The sequence below is a fragment of the Heterodontus francisci genome, chromosome 8 (genome assembly GCF_036365525.1).
Source record: "Heterodontus francisci isolate sHetFra1 chromosome 8, sHetFra1.hap1, whole genome shotgun sequence".
In the NCBI taxonomy this organism is placed as follows: domain Eukaryota; kingdom Metazoa; phylum Chordata; class Chondrichthyes; order Heterodontiformes; family Heterodontidae; genus Heterodontus; species Heterodontus francisci.
The window spans coordinates 125,462,062-125,479,307 of record NC_090378.1 but is presented as its reverse complement, the minus strand read 5'-3'; the positions used below and the strand labels follow the sequence as shown (position 1 = coordinate 125,479,307).

The 17,246-nt window shown below is 43.1% G+C and overlaps 1 protein-coding gene across 1 annotated transcript in view; it reads right to left on the bottom strand.

The window, feature by feature from the left end:
- The window catches only part of LOC137373267 (rab GTPase-activating protein 1-like), a 600,347-nt gene that overhangs the window by 567,200 nt on the left and 15,901 nt on the right, over positions 1-17,246 (bottom strand). The window contains exons 2-3 of the mRNA XM_068038116.1: positions 8,239-8,409; positions 2,806-2,977 (exon numbers count right to left, since the gene is read on the bottom strand). Coding sequence (XP_067894217.1) covers positions 2,806-2,977; positions 8,239-8,379 — 313 coding nt within the window. The 5' untranslated portion in view covers positions 8,380-8,409. The remainder of the gene's footprint in view (positions 1-2,805; positions 2,978-8,238; positions 8,410-17,246) is intronic.

Here is a 17,246-nt window from a genome sequence, read left to right as displayed (position 1 = left end):
CCATGCCAACCAACAGCAGGACCTGGACTGTCAAGTGCCAGGTAACATTCAAGTCATGTAAGTGAGAGCTACATCGGAACAGGAGTAGGGCATATGCCTTAATATCTTTGGTTAAAAGAAACCTATCAATCTCCGATTTAAAACTAACAATTGACCTTGTATTAAGTGCAGTTTGTAGACGAGAGTTCCGAACTTCAGTCACTCTATGCATGCAGAAGCGCTTCCTAACTTCACTCCTGAAAGCCTAAAAACTAGATCCAGGCCTATGTCCCTCGCCCTAGACTCCCCAACTAGCAGAAATATTTTCTCTCTATCCACCCTATTTGCTCCCCTTAATATCTTGAAAACTTTGAACAATCACTCCTTAATATTATAAATTATAAGGAATACAAGTCTAGTTTGTGTAATCTCTTCTCATAATTAACCCTGAGAGTCCATTCCAGTAAACCTACACTGCACTCCCTTCAAGGCCAATATATCTTTCCTGAGGTGTTGTGACCACAAGTGAACACAGTCCTCCAGGTGTGGTCTAACCACTGCGTTGTAAAGCTGTAGCATGACTTCTAAGCCCTTGTATTCCAGTTCTCTGGATATGAAGTCCAGCATTGCCTTAGCCTTCTTGATTATCTTTTGTGCTTGCTCACAACATTTTAATGATTATGTACATGGACCCTACCTCCCAACCCCTCCCAACCCCCGGGATCCAAGACGCCTCCCTCTCCCCAAACATCCACTCCAGCCTCATCAGGGAAGGACCGATCCTCTTGGTGAGGCAGCCTTAACTTGCCTTCCCTCTAGGCTCCTTGATGTCGGCTGGGCTATAGTCCCAGCAGTGGCCACCGCTCCTCTTCTAGCTTTTAACCATTTAGAAAGTTCTGTGATCCATCTTTTTTTGGTCCAAAGTGGATGACCTCACACTTGCCTTTATTGAAATCCACTTGACACAGTTTTGTCCATTCGCTTAACGTACTAATATCTTTGTAATTTTAAGCTTCCATCTACGTGGCTTACAATCCCGCCTAACTTTGCATCATTGGCAAACTTGGATATGTGGCTCTCTATCCTGTCATTTAAATTGTTAACAAATATAGTGAATAGTTGAGGATCTACCTCCTCCACTTGGCTGCAGAAAGCAGAATCTGCAGAAGGCACTGCAGCAAATCATCAACCTTAACTGGACAGCATCTTCCTCCCATGCAACCTCCATCACTGAGAAGGATAAGAATAGCAATGTTTTTGGGATCATCAGATTCAAGTTCCCTTCTGGATCACACATGATCCTGATTTGAATATATATTGCTGTCCCTTCATTGTTGCTAGATTCCATATCCAACAACATTGTGGAAGCATCATCAGAACCAGGACTACAGGGGTTCAAGAAAAAAGTTCCACCATGACCATCTCAAGGTACCTGGATAGACAATAAATGCGGCCTTGCCAGTGTCACCCACATCCCAAAAACAATTTTTGTTTGAAATATAAATCGTTAGCCTGGATTATTTCACACTAAATTAACAAACAGAGCAATTGCTAGAAGATTCAGTTAATTCCAATAGCTTTTACATAAGAAATAGGAGCTGACCATACGGCTCCTCGAGCCTGCTCTGCCATTCAATACAATCATGGCTGATCTTCTCTCTCAACTCCACTTCGCTGCCTGCTCCCAGTAGTCCTTGATTCCCTGAGCCACCTAATCCACCTAGCTCAATATTCTGTACTGAAGACTAATGTCTTGTCCTTGCAACAAATAAAAGGACACTGTATAATCACCAGACTGATCCAACAATGGAGCAACAATTTACCAAAATGTTTGCTATTCATTTCCATTATTCACATCATAGAAGATTATAACATTCAGCAGACAGTTTTATAACCAACATTTGTGATGTTATATACATAGACATCCTTTTAGGGGGATAAAATCTGGAGAGGCCAATACAATCACTGAGAACATACATGAGACAAAAATGAATTTTCCCATGATCCTTGGATGATTTGTCTGTATGTAGTAAATAGAGACGCAGTAAAACTGCTAATAGTAGATTGTGTAGATTTACAAACAAAGATAAATTATCTGAGCTTCAAGTAAAGAGTCAAATCTATAATAAAATCTTCCAGCAGTTAAGCCAAGTACTGCCCTGTATCAGGAAACAGATTTGTTCTCCTCACTGAGGAAGCATGAATGCAAATAATACTGAGGGGAGGGGAGGTGGGGGGGAAGGAAATGAGACAACTGAATGACCATATTCTGTGACCTAATATAGAAGTACAAGCTATACAGTATATTTCCATTTTAGTGCATTAACTTTACTTAGTGTGTTACAATGATACATTTGTACACCAGTGTGCTCTGCCATAAAGAGGTTGGACACTGGTTTATATCCAATATCTCCTATAAAGTGAATTCCTGATCAAGCTGGCAATGGTTTGCAGCATGTAAAGAGATGAAAAAGATAGGGACAGTAAAATAAAATGAAATGATTAATTAAAAATTCGACTTCAGCACTCAAAGGCTGGTGGAGCTGCAACATAAGTTTTCACCCCACTCCCATTGGCTAGAGTGATGCAGGATTAAGAAATATTCATGGTGGTCAAGGTATGTCCTAGATATCTTACTGCTTTCACAAGCATATACCATATTACCCTAATGAGTGTCAAAGAGTAACATCCTGTGAAAATATGAATAGTAAAGTAAATATCATGCTGTTTCTTATGCATTATCAGCATGTATGTACAATTGGTCCAGTGCACTAGAAGTGTGTAGTTATAATTGCTTTAGGTGTATGTCAATAACTGTTTCATTACCTTCCATTGTGGAGGAATCTAAGATTAAATTCAGAGGCTTTGGTTTCACCGATGTTTCACGCATCGTCAGGCTTCGGTATCCCACCTCTCCTTCTGCTCCAGCCATCATTTCATCTTTCTGGCCCTCCTCCAGCGCCTTCTTTAGCTGCTGCTCATTCCCATTGCAGGCTATCTGTGGGTAGTGAAGACAAAATAACACACTGCAGTAAAATACCCAATGCATGAACACACATTAGCAAACTGCAATTCAATGCAATTACTCAGTCACTGCCAGTCTTGAGATTCCCAACTCTACTTAAAGGTTGAGTTTTTTTTTTAATTTAAGGATCTCTACACTAGAAAGTGAACAACTCATCATTTAAATAAAGTTGTCACTTACCAGTATAAATTAATCTCGTAATTTACATTTAGCTGCTTCATTTCACAACTCCTCTGCAGCCCTGAGATCAACAGTGAATCTAACAACCTTGACATTCAACATCAAAACTGGTAGTGCTTTAAACACTCTGAACATGCCAAGTCCCTGGGAACTTCTGAAGTAAGTTCTGTGGTGCTATATGCTGAAACCAACATCGTGAGTTCTGAACACTCATTATGAAACCAAGTGAAGGCATGGAGTTTGTGCAGTTTTTTACGATAACAATTTTATGCCATCTACCCCTAATAATTCAAAGCTATTTTCTTACACTACAAATTTTTGAATCATCAAGTAATTTAAATTAAGCAACTGAAATAACTGCACAGGAGGCTTTTCATTGTTAAAAACAATTGTATTATCCAATAATTTAAATCAGGTGACTTTGAATTAACAGGTGTAGACTTCATATAAAATTCTTGAAACTTCATGTTTGGCATGTTTAGCATCATTTCTTTAAGGCTTGAAGGTAATACCTAAGTCTGTACAAAAGCATCTGTCCTAACCACTGCTAATAGGTGACACTGTAATTCAGTCCTCCCAGCACTAGTGGCCGGGGTCCACCCAACATTTTGTCTTGAGAACAAACACAACTTATTTTTTAAAAACTGTCCATTTCCTCCAACTTACTATGATCATGAGAGGCTCACTCATTTCACAACAAAATCATAAGATCAAAATACAGTGGCTTTTCAGTACATGCTATAATTTAGTATGGTCAGTTACAATGTGATCAAAACATATACCTTGGGCTGAATTTTACCTTAGGAGGACGGGAATTCGCCACTGACGTGAAGGTCGGTGGCGAACCCACTTCCGCCCAGCCCGGGGATCCGTTCCGTATTTTATGGATCCCCGGGCTTTAACTGTCCCGAGGCGAGACTTCCACCCACTTGAGGGAGGAGGTCCCATCCCCGCCAATCAGCGGGCCGGCAGCTCTTAGTCCCAGCAGCGCCACCAGGAGCGGTGGCCACTGCTGGGACTATAGCCCAGCCGACATCAAGGAGCCTAGAGGGAAGGCAAGTTAAGGCTGCCTCACCAAGAGGATCGGTCCTTCCCTGGTGAGGCTGGAGTGGTCGTTTGGGGGGGGAGGGGGGCGTCTTGGATCCCGGGGGTGGGTTGGGAGATGGGGGCAGCCCGCAATCGGGCACCCTGTGCTTGATTGCCATGGCACCCCCTGGGCACGGAAAGGCTGGCAGCTATTGCTGGGCGGCCTTTCACGTCCCCAGCACACCCGCTTGCCACGGGTAAAATACCCATGGAGGCGGGCAAGGACTCTTAAGTGGCCATTAATGGCCACTTAAGGGCCTTGATTGGCCTCAGGCGGGTGGACCATTTCCCACCCCCCGCCCGACACTTGGTAAACTTGGCCAGAGGCGGCAGCGGGGCTCAATTTTACACCGCCCCCGTGCCACCATCTGACCCTCTGCGGCGGCGTAAAATTCAGCCCCTAGTGTCAACAGTCACATGACAGAGATAAATCTCATTAGTGAGGGGCTGGACGCGAGAAGGAAAGGAGGGCCAAACAATCACTACACAAGAGTATGAGTAAAAAAAAATGATATGAGGCACTTGGACCAGAGCAAACTCCAAAGGGAATGATTTTGAACATCCATAGATCTTGATTGTGTCCTTTTCTTCAACTGGAAAGATTTCAAGCGAACCTCGCATTTTAGACATCTCATCTCCCATGCACACTCAAAGAATTCAGGCTGAGTTATGACATTGTGTTGCAGGCATCCACAAAACCCAGACTGGAATCAAAGACTGGCAGGTAAAACAGTTAATGCACAATGGGAGGCCTTCAAAGAGGCGATAGTTCAAGTACAACGAGACATTCCCATGAAGGGCAAAGGAACTGCATCCAAAGCTGCAGCTCCCGGATGAGTAATGATACAGGAAATTAAAATGAAACAGAAAAAGGAGATCCATGATAAATGTCAAGTTGGTAATTCATAATTAAGCTGAATTAAGTGAACTGAAAAAGGAAGTAAGAGTCAGAGAGTGTATGAGAAAACATCAGCAGGCAACATAAAAGGGAACCCAAAAGTCTTTTACATATAACTAGTAAAATGGTAGCCAATGGAAGAGTATGGTTGATTGGGTACCAAAAAGGAGATCTTCTTATGGAGGCAGAGGGTATGGCTGAGATAATAAATGAGTACTTTGAATCTGTCTTCACTAAAGAGGATGCTACCAATATCACACTGAAGTAGAGAAACTTGACAGGATAAAAATAGATGGCGATACTAAAAAGGTTGGCAACACGCAAAGTAGAAAAGTCACCCAGTCCAGATGGATTGCTAAGGAACATAAAAGGTGCCAACTGCAGAGGCTCTGGCCACAATCTTCCAATCCTCCTTAGAAATGGGACTGTTGCCAGAGCATTGGAGGATTGCAAATGTTACACTCGTTCAAAAAACGGAGAGGGATAAACTCATCAACTACAGACCAGTCAGCCTAACACCAGTGGTGGGAAACTTTTAGAGGCAATAATTCTGGACAAAATTAATTGACACTTGGAAAAATATGCGTTAATAAATGAAAGCCAGCATGGATTTTTTTAAAGGCTAATCGCGTTTCACTAACTTGATTGAGTCCTTTGATGAGCTAACGGAGAGGGTTAATGAAGGTGCAGTTGATGTGTATATGAACTTTTAAAAGGCATGTAATAAAGTACAATATAATAAGCTTGTTAACAAAATTTAACCCATGGGATTCAAGGGACAGTGGCTGCATGGATATATAATTGGTTAAGGAACAGAAAGCAGAGAGTAGTAGTAAACAGTTGCTTTTCAGATCATAGGGAAGTGGTGTCCTGCAGGGGTCAGTGTTTGGACCACTGCTCTTTTTGATCCATATTAATGACCTAGGAGTAGGTATGCAAGGCATAATTTCAAAGTTTGCATATGACACAAAACTCAAGTGTAGTAAACAGTGAGGAAAAATATTAACAGACTTCAAGAGGACATGGATAAACTGGTGAAACTTTAAAGGGGGTGCAACAACAGAGACATCTGTGGTGGAATGCGTACACAAGTCTGTGAAGGTGGCAGGACAAATTAAGAAGGCTGTTGAATAAGCATGAGCCGATGGCTTTATTAATAGAGGCATAGAGTACAAATATTAGAACATTATGCTAAACCTTTATAAATCACTGGTTAGGCCTCAGCTGGAGTACTGTGTTCAATTCTGGGCACCACACTTTAGGCCTTAGAGAGGGTGGCAAGATTTACTTGAATGGTACCAGGCACAAAAGACCTGTCATGTAGAGAGACTTAGAGAAACTCTTTAGAGCACAGAAAGTTAAAGGGAGCTTTGATAGAGGTGTTCAAAATCATGAAGGATTTTGATAGAATAAATAAGGAGAAACCGTTTCAACTGGCAGAAGGGTTAGCAATCAGAGACACGGATTTAAGGTAATTGACAAAAGAACCAAAGGTGACATGAGGAAAATAAAATTTATGCAGCGAGTTATAATGATCTGGAATGCACAGCCTGAAAGGGTGGTGAAGCAGATTCAATATTAACTTTCCAAGGGGATTGGATAAATTCTTGAAGTGGAAACATTTGCAGGACTATGGGGAAAGAAAAGTGGAATGGGACTAATTGGATAACTCTTTCAAACAGCTGGTACAGACACGATGGGTCAAATAGCACCCTCCGAAGAAGGGTCACTGACCCGAAACGTTAACTCTGCTTCTCTTTCCACAGATGCTGCCAGACCTGCTGAGTGATTCCAGCATTTCTTGTTTTTATTTCAGATTTCCAGCATCCGCAGTATTTTGCTTTTATTTCCTTTTATGCTGTGTCATTCTAAGAGAACCTCACCAAACGCATGGGACAGCTGGATTGACAAAAACCGTGAACATTCCCACTCCCCATGTTGAATCTGATCTGCTAGGAGCTGGCACAATCATCTCAGATTGGTAGAAGATTCCATTTGGATCACAACTGAAACATATATAAGTAACTCACTCATTGTGTCTGAAGACAATGGTGCCACTTATCCAGGCTATATCAATTTGATAATCACAAACATGTTGATTGTTTGAAGCATTAAAGAAACTTGCAAATAAGCTGACCAGTAGAATTTTTTCTTCACCTTATCTTTCCCTCGTTCCTTACGATTCTAACATTCATTGAAGATAAGGTCTAATTGCTTTGAGCTTCTCACCAGAAGATCTGGGTGTACAGGACCTAAAGCAAACCTGATGCATTTAACAGGCATGTAAGCTAAGAGTGATTACACAAATTAACTTAGGGCCACAAATTCTTTGAATTCCAAAGGTGACAGTCAGCTGCACACAAGAAGTATAGCACTATCCACATATATCATTTGTATCATGTACAAGAACTCTGGATTGCACTTAGGACATTTTTAGATCTGTATGTCATGGAGGGGTAGTGCTAGCCAAAATAGATATTTACAAACAAGCTGAACTGTTTAATCTGTTGCTTTGGCATTGTTAAAAAGATAGGTTGCAAAGAGGAGAGGGAAGTGGTGAGATGAAGGGTATTATGGGGGTAATTCCAGAGATTGGGATCTAGGTGGCTTAAAGCCAGCAGTAAGGCAAAGGAAAGGGACAACGCGCAACAGTCAGAAGAATGAAGATTTGGAGCAACTTGGAGCACGACAGGAGGTTACAGAAATAAGGGCATGCACAGCCATGGAAGGATTTAAACACAAGAATGAGAATTCTAAATTTGAGGCATTGTGGGACCGAGAATTAATGCAGGTCAGAGAGGACAGATGTGATGGGTTTGTGGAACTTGTCAAGGACTAGGATAGAGGGGGCAGTAGTTTGGACGAGCTGCAGTTTATGGAGATTGGAGGCCGTGCGGATGGTCAAGAAAGAACTCAAACAATCGATTCCGGAGGGGACAGAGGCATGGATGAGGGTTTAAGCAGCAGAGGCCCTGAGCCATAAAGAGAGGGAGAACTAACAGTCTTTGTTTAAAACAGGCACAAAAGCTTCATCCTTAGAAATACATGAATAAAATGAACTTCTGATTACCTTTAGTGCTGGCTTTTCCTCTCCATTGATAGAGGAAGAATCTTCTGCTTGCTGAGGAACAATGACAAACTCCTCACTGTTTACAGTGGAAACAGAGTCCGATGAACCGCTCACTTTGCGCAAAGCGGCTTGATCATCCATTTCTCAATCAGCACAACGCACAGCAACAACCTGAAAAAGAGAGATTACAGTATGTACATGGGCCTTTAAAGTCAATGTTTATTGCTGATTTTTAAAAATGTGCTTTCTGGGTGTTTTCCAGTTTGATCTTTAGCATTAAAAACTATGGCGAAAAATTAAGGGAAAAATTAAAGCTAAATAAAAGCAAAAACTGGGGAAAAAAAATCAAATTTATATTTTCAACAATATTAAACTTCAAGAAAGAAAACACCAAGCATCTAACAGAGGCAGATAAGCTAAATGATATCCCACAGTTATTTACACAGTTCACAGACACCACTGCTGAGCTTCAATGGCAAAATGTTCTGAACAGTGTACGCTCCCAGCAGTTGCATTGACTATCAACTTCATGCAATTTCTTATCCACTAGGGGTTGAGCACCCAATCAGCGTCATTACTCATGCACAATATGCTAATTACACCAAATCTGGAAATACAGACAGGTTCAACGCAGCTGTGTGCCAACACACCACTGAACACGTGTCTAAATAGAAGGCCCACACCCTGTGCTATTATGCCTCTGAAAATATGACTCTTCAGACAGCCTGCAGGTTTATTCTGCTATTATCTGAGCTTTTCCTTTGAGGAATCACTTTGCCTCCTCTGGATATCCTACCTGGAATTAGGAATGCACCTTGTAGGGAATGTCAAACAGCCAATATGCTATCAGTCTGCAGTGTGGTTAGAATGCCAATACACTGCCTTTCATTACGACTGGGAAAAGACCTATGAGTCTGTTCTGTGCATTAACTCTCCCACTTTGTGTTTAATGAACAGGGCACAGATCCAACTTTTTCCATTCACACTTCCTCTGATGCTGTTCTCAAATTAATATTAGCACACTTTGTTTCTGATGTCAGCTGCTTAACCCCAGAGTGAATAATAAAGCAAGGTAAGAAATGATTAACAGAACTTCTCAAGTTGCTTCCCTTTCAGAATGTAGCACTGCAAGCCAGGTCGTAGAATGTGTGTTCATTGTGTTAGTGACACAATGTTGCACACAAACTTGGGCGGGGGGGATGTAGTTAATAGAGGAGAATGGTGTCAAAATACAGGAAAAAATGAATACACTTTCTGAAGAGGCGTGTAATTGGCATATGAGCTTGAATATAGGTTAAGTGTGAGGTAGTACATTTTAGTGGGAAGAATAGGAAGGACACCTACTCCTTGAAAAATAAGAGACTAATTGGGGTCGAGGAATCTGGGGCACGCAGACAGTAATCACTAGAAGTAGTGACGCACATTAATAACATCGTGAGAAAAAAGCAAAACAAAACACAAGTTCATTCCTAGAGGGATAGAACTGAAAAGCAGAGAATTTATGTTAAACTTGTATAGAACCTTGGTTAGGCCACACAGAGTACCGTGAACATTTCTGGTCTCCATATTATGAAACAGATATAGCAGCACTAGGAAGGTGCAAAAAAATTACTGGAATGATACCACAGAATCGTAGATGGTTTACGGCACAGAAAGAGGCCACTTGGACTTTTTCCTTGAAGAGAAGACTGAGAGAGGATTTGATAGAGGTATTCAAAATCATGAGGGGTCTGAACAGAGTAGAAAGGGAGAAACTGTTCCCACTCGTGGAAGGATCCAGAACGAGAGGGCAGAGATTTAAAGTAATGGTCAGAGAAGCAAAAGCAACATGAGAAAAAACTTTTTCACGAAGCGAGTGGTTAAGATCTGGAATGCGCTGCCTGGGAGTGTGGTGGAGGTAGGTTCAATTGAAGCATTCAAAAGGGAATTAGATTGTTATATGAAAAGGAAGAATGTGCAGGGTTACAGGGAGAAGGAAAGGGAATGACACTAAGTGAACTGTCTTTCGGTGAGCCGGTGCAGACCTGATAGGCCGAATGGCCTCCTTCTGCCCTGTAACAATTCTGTGACTCCGTGTCTGTACCGGCCAAAAAAAGAGCCACCCAGCCTAATCCCATCTTCCAGCATTTGGTCCATAGCCCTGCAGGTTACAGCACATCAGGTGCACATTCAGGCATCTTTTAAATGAGATGAGGGTTTCTGCGTCAACCACTCTTTCAGGCAGTGAGTTCCAGACCCCCACCACCCTCTGGATGAAAAAACTTTTCCTCATCTCCCCTCTAATCCTTCTACCAATCACTTTAAATCTATGCCCCTAGTCACTGACCCCTCTGCTAATGTAAATAGGTCCTTCCCATCCACTCGAACCAGGCCCCTCACAATTTTGTACCTCTCAATCGAATCTCCCCTCAGCCTCCTCTCTTCAAGGAGAACCACCCCAGCCTACCTAATCTTTCTTCATAGCTGCAATTTTCCTTTCCTGGCAACATCCTCGGAAATCTCCTCTGTATCCTCTCCAGTGCAATTACATCCTTTTTTTGTAATGAGGTGACCAGAACTGCATACAGTACTCAAGTTGTGGCCTATCTATTGTTCTATATAATTCCAACACGACCTCCCTACTCTTATATTCTACATGTTGCCTAATAAAGGAAAAGATTCCATATGCCTTCTTAACCACCTTATTGAACCTGTCCTGCTACCTTCAGGGGTCTGTGGACATTTACTCCAAGATGCCTTAGTTCCGCGACACCTCTCAGTATTCTCCCATTTATTGTGTATTCCTTCGTCTTGTCTGTCCTCCCCAAATGCATCACCTCACGCTTCTCTGGGTTAAATTCCATTTGCCACTTTTCGGCCCACCTGACCAGTCTATTGATATCTTCCTGCAGCCTACAGCTTTCCTCCTCACTATCAACCACACGGCCAATTTTTGTGTTGTCTGCAAATTTCTTGATCAGTCTCCTACATTTACTTTCAAATCATTAGAACATTAGAACATTACAGCGCAGTACAGGCCCTTCGGCCCTCGATGTTGCGACGACCTGTGAAACCATCTGACCTACACTATTCCATTTTCATCCATATGTCTATCCAATATCATTAATATATAGCACAAAAAGCAGAGGACTTAGTACTGAGCCCTGCGGAACCCCACTGAAAACAGCCTTCCAATTGCAAAAACACCCGTTAACTGTTACCCTTTGTTTCCTGCCACTGAACCAATTTTGTATCCAGCTTGCTACATTCCCCTGGATCCCATGGGCTTTTATTTTTTTAACCAATCTGCCATGTGGGACCTTGTCAAAAGCCTTGCTAAAAAAATCCATGTCGACCACATCAACTGCACTAACCTCATCAAACCTCCTTACTACTTCCTCAAAAAATTCAATTCAGTTAGTCAGACACAACCTTCCCTTAACAAACCCATACTGACTATCCTTGATTAATCTGTGCCTTTCTATCCTGTCTCTCAGAATTGATTTGAATAATTTGCCCGCTACTGAGGTTACACTGACTGGCCTGTAATTATTCAGTCTATCCCTCGCTCCCTTTTTAAACAGAGGTACAACGTTAGCAGACCTCCAATCCTCCGGCACCACACCTGTACCCAGTGAAGATTGGAAAATAATGTTCCGACCTTCTGCTATATCCTCCCTGGCTTCCATTAACATCCTGGAATACATTTCATCTGGCCCTGGTGATTTATCTACTTTCAAGGATGCTAATCTCCTTAATACTTCCTCTCTCCCTATGTTTATCACATCCAATACTTCAGACTCCTCCTTCTTAACTACAATGTCTGCATCATCCCTCTCTTTTGTGAAGACAGACACAAAGTATTCATTAAGAACCATACCCACATCTTCCGCCTCCCCACATAGGTTACCTTTCTGGTCTTTAATGGGCCCTACTCTTTCCTTAGTTATCCTCTTACTCTTAATGTATTGATATAACATCTTTAGGTTCTACTTAATTTTACTTGCCAATATTCTTTCATGCCTTCTCTTCGCTTTCCTAATTTCATTCTTTATTTCACCCCTCCACTCTCTAAACTCCTCTCAGATTTCTGTCATACTGAGTTCTTGGTGTCTGACATATGCTTTCCTTTTCTGCCTTATCATACCCAGTAAGCTCCTTGACATTCAGGGGGCTCTAAACTTGGCCATCCCACCCTTTCTCTTTGTGGTAATATATTTAATCTGAACCCCCTGAATCTCCCATTTGTATGCCTCACACTGCTCTGACACTGATTTACTTTTTTTTTAATTCGTTCATGCAGTTCATGTGCTGTTGGGAAGGGAGTTCCAGGATTTTGACCCAGCGACAGTGAAGGAACGGCGATATAGTTCCAAGTCAGGATGGTATGTGGATTGGAGGATTCCCATCGGCTGCCCCTGTCCTTTTAGGTGTTAGAAGGTCGAGGTTCGAAAGGTGCTGTCTAAGGAGCCTTGGTGCGTTGTTGCAGTGCATCTTGTAGATGGTATACACTGCTGCCACTGTGCGTCGGTGGTGAAGGGAGTGAATGTTTGTGGATAGGGTGCCAATCAAGCGGGCTGCTTTGTCCTGGATGGTGTCGAGCTTCTTGAGTGTTGTTGGAGCTGCAGCCATCCAGGCAAGTAGACAGCATTCCATCACACTCCTGACTTGTGCCTTGTAGATGGTGGACAGGCTTTGGGGAATCAGGAAGTGAGTTACTCGCTGCAGGATTCCTAGTTTCTGACATGCTCTTGTAGCCACGGTAGCTGTTTCCAGTCCACTTTTGCTAAATCACATCTCAGCTTAGTAAAATTGGCCTTGCCCCAATTTAGAACTTTAAATCCTGTTCCAGCTCTGTCCTTTCCCACAATTATGCTAAAACTAACAGAATTATGATCACGATCACCAAAATGCTCTCCCACTGCCACTCTTTCCACCTGCTCAGCTTTATTACCTAAAACCAAGTGCAGAACCACGGCTTCTCTTGTTGGACTTGCTACATACTGGCCAAAAAAGTTCTCCTGAATGCATCTTAAGAATTCTGTTCCCTCCATTCCTTTCACACTAAAACTATCCCAGTTAATACCGGGGTAGTTAAGATCCCCTATTACTGCCCCATTGTTTTTGCACTTCTCAGATTTATCTACATATTTGCTCTTCTAGCTCCCTCTGACTGTTCGGGTTCAGGGGTGACTGCAACCTTTTTGTTCCAAAGTTAAATGCATATGGCCTCAATTGATGATCCTTCTAACACATCAACCCTCCTCACAGTCTCTCTAACCAAAACTGACAACCCCTCCCTTTTTCTCCCCCTCTCTATCTCGTCTGAAAGCCCTGTAACCAAGAATATATATTCATATATAAGGAGCAAGAGTGCCATAGTTCTTTTTCGTCCACCTGCGAAGGCAGACGGGGCCTCAGTTTAATGTCTCCTTTGAAAGACGGACGAAAAGAAAGAAATATTAGCGTATTAAGCATAGCCCTTCATCAGAAGAAGCATGCTTTTGTTTCACTCTTTAATGTTGTTGTGATGTCTTGCTTGGAAAATGCAGCACCTTTATTTATGCTTCTTTCCCTCAACTAGGGAAGCTTCATGGTATTTATCAGTGGGTTGGGGAACACATGCTTACAGAATTTGGAAACCCCTGTAACAGGCGATATACCAGACCAGTACAGAATGTGCACTGCACAGGTGAAAACTTTGCCAGTAAAGGTTGCACCATGTATTTGACAGGAGCACAGGCAAGCCTCAAGGTAGCTATCCTGAAATGCAGCAACTGATTTATCACGACACTCTTGATGCTGCTTTAATGGGATGGGCCTGAACAAGAGGAAATAATTTCCCAACCAATTGGGATGCAAAGCGAATACAGGATCTGAAACATCTAGATATGGAAATTCTAGAACTACTACAATGGGCATATCTTGAAGTTGTTGCCCACAACAAATGTATGTTAAAATAAATAAGTCTAAGAAATAATATTCAAAAGGAAATTCCATAGCAGCCATCTAACAATTAGGTTACAGTGAGCACAATGGACTCAAAGAGTTCAATGATATGCGAAGGTTGTATAAACTTCCGTTGTATTCCCTCGAGTTTACAAGATTGAGGGGTGATCTGATTGAGGTGTTTGAAATGACAAAGCAATGTGATAGTAACTGTTTCAAGGTGCAGTCTTTACAAGGCACACTTCTCCAGAATCTCCTCAGCTCTGCTCACAACAGTTTTGATAGTGTGGATTTACCAGCCGGCCCTTCATCCAAATCCCTCAGTGATAACCTGTGCACTGAATGCCTGCGTCTGGTTAGTCAGCTACTTTAAGTAACAGAAAAAGCTCCTGGATTCAGTCTTCATTTCCTTCTATTTGCCGGCGCTCCGCTCCTGCCTGGTCTGAGGAGAACTGTGTCTCCTTTTATCTGGTTCCAACCAGTGTCAGTTTCCCTGGAAACCCGAAGTTGTTTTTACAGATTCAGTTTCAGTTTCGATTTCTGTTTTTAGATTCCGTTTTTGTTTCAATTCTAGTTTCCCTCTCAGTTAGGGTCTAAAAAGAAACAAGCTTTGCAACCACAGATTCCATCAGTGAGTTAATAAAGGATATCCATGATTAATGCTTCTCAGTCAAGTTACAGCTAAGACTTTGAGTTTGAGAAAAGGAACATTGGCATGGGAGGGAAAACAATAAATGTGACCTTTCATCAGAACTGGCAACGGTTAGAAATGTAATAGGTTTTATGCAGCCTACCTTGAAGTTCTGCTGTTCTTGCCGACAGGATTTCCATTTGTCCTTTTTACCTTGTTCACCTTCATTACTTTCTATTTCCCTTCTGGTGTTTGATAAGGTGTCTACCAAAACTCATTTTCACATCTCCTTCCTCAGCTCCTACTTATTCCATGTGATTTCCAACTAAAGTTTCATCATTCATGTTTAGAATCCACCCAGGATTACTGGTATCTCCAAGATATACAACATCCCTTGGACTGCTGTTTTCATCGCATCCTGAGATCCACACTCAATGCCATGCACTGCCACATGTACACACTGGACCTCTCTCTCTCCAGCAGCACTGCCTCACCTTATCTCAAAACTATCCTTCCCCGCAGTTTCGTTTCATCCTTCATCTTATCCAACACATTAACAAAAAACTTTTTCTCTTCCTTTCAGGTGTTAAGGAACGCAAGCTCCAGCAGCTGATGGGGATTAATGCCCCTCCAGACCCTTCTTCCCCTTCACTTCCCTCTGACCCCACCCCTTCTGATCTGACCCCTTGCCATGTATTCACTATACCCTCTGACCTTTCCCTCTCTGACGCTGAATGATCTGTACTCAACAAAGGACTCCGTTTTATCCCCTTATGCCCCCACCTCAATGAATTTCGTGCTCAGCATAGCGTTGAGCTCTTCTTCCATCGCCTTCACCTCCTGGCTTTGACCAGGAGTCCTCCCCTGACCAGCAGACCCATTCACCCGCCTCCAGCATCCTCCCTCCACCTGGACCCCTCCCTCTGGCCTCTGACCCACTCTTGATCTTTTCACTGAGAAATGTCGTCGAGACATCGGCCATCTCAATTTCTCTACCCCCCTCACTCACTCTGACCTGACTCCCTCTGAACTTGCTGCACTTTGTTCTCTCAGATCTAACCCCGACATTGTGATCAAATCCACTGACAAAGGTGGTGCTGTTGTTGTCTGGTGTACCGACCTCTACCTTGCGGAGGCTGAGTGCCAACTCTCAGACACTTCTTCCTACTTCCCCTTGGACTATGACCCCACCACCTAACATCAAGCTACTGTCCACAGGACTGTCACTGACCTCATCTCCTCTGGAGATCTTCCCTCTACAGCTTTCAACCTCATAGTCCCGCAACCCCGGACAGCCTGCTTTTATCTTCTTCCTGAAATTCACGAACAGGACAGCCCTGGGAGAGCCATTATTTCAGCCTGTTCCTGCCCCACTGAACTTATTTCTTCCTATCGACTCTATCTTTTCTCTCCTGGTCCAGTCTCTTCCCACCTACATCCGTAACTCTTCTGACGCCCTATGCCATTTTGACAATTTCCAGTTTCCTGGCCCCAACCGCCTCCTCGTCACTATGGACATCCAATCTCTCTACACCTCCATCCCCCAACCAGGACGGTATAAGGGCTCTCCGCTTCTTCCTTGAACAGAGGCCCAACCAGTCCCCATCCACCACCACCCTTCTCTGCCTGGCTGAACTTGTTCTCACATTGCACAACTTCTCCTTCAAATCCACTCATTTCCTTCAAATAAAAGGTGTTACTATGGGTACCTGCACGGGGCCTGTCTTGTTGTGGGGTATGTTGAACATTCCTCGTTCCAGTCCTACTCAGGCCCTCTCCAACTTTTTCCGGTACATTGATGACTGTATCAGTACGGTTTCTTGCTCCCGCCCCAAACTGGAAAACTTCATCAACTTAGCTTCCAATTTCCATCCTTCTCTCACTTTGACATGGTCCATCTCGGACACTTCCCTTCCCTTCTCAACTTCTATGTCTCCATCGCTGGGAATAGACTGTCCACTAATATTATAAGCCCACCGACTCCCACAGCTCCTTGAATACATTTCTTCACACCCTGCTTCTTGTCAGGACTCCATTCCATTCTCCCAATTTCTCCATCTCCGACTCATCTGCTCTAATGATGCAACCTTCCACAACAGCACTTCTGATATGTCTTCCTTTTTCCTCAACCGAGGATTCCCTCCCACTGTGGTTGACAGGGCCCTCAACCATGTCTGGCCCATTTCCCGCACTTCTACCCTCACCCGTTCCCTTCCCTCCTAGAACCGCAGGAGGGTTCCCCTTGTCCTCATTTTCCACCCCACATCCTCTGCCATTTCCGCCAACTCCAGCGTGATGCCAACACCAAAAGCATCTTCCCCTACCCTCCCGTCAGCACTCCGAAGAGATCATTCTCTCTGCAACACCCTGGTCCACTCCTCCATTACCCCCGATACCTCGTCCCCTTCCCATGCAATCGCAGGAGGTATAATACCTACCCTTTTACCTC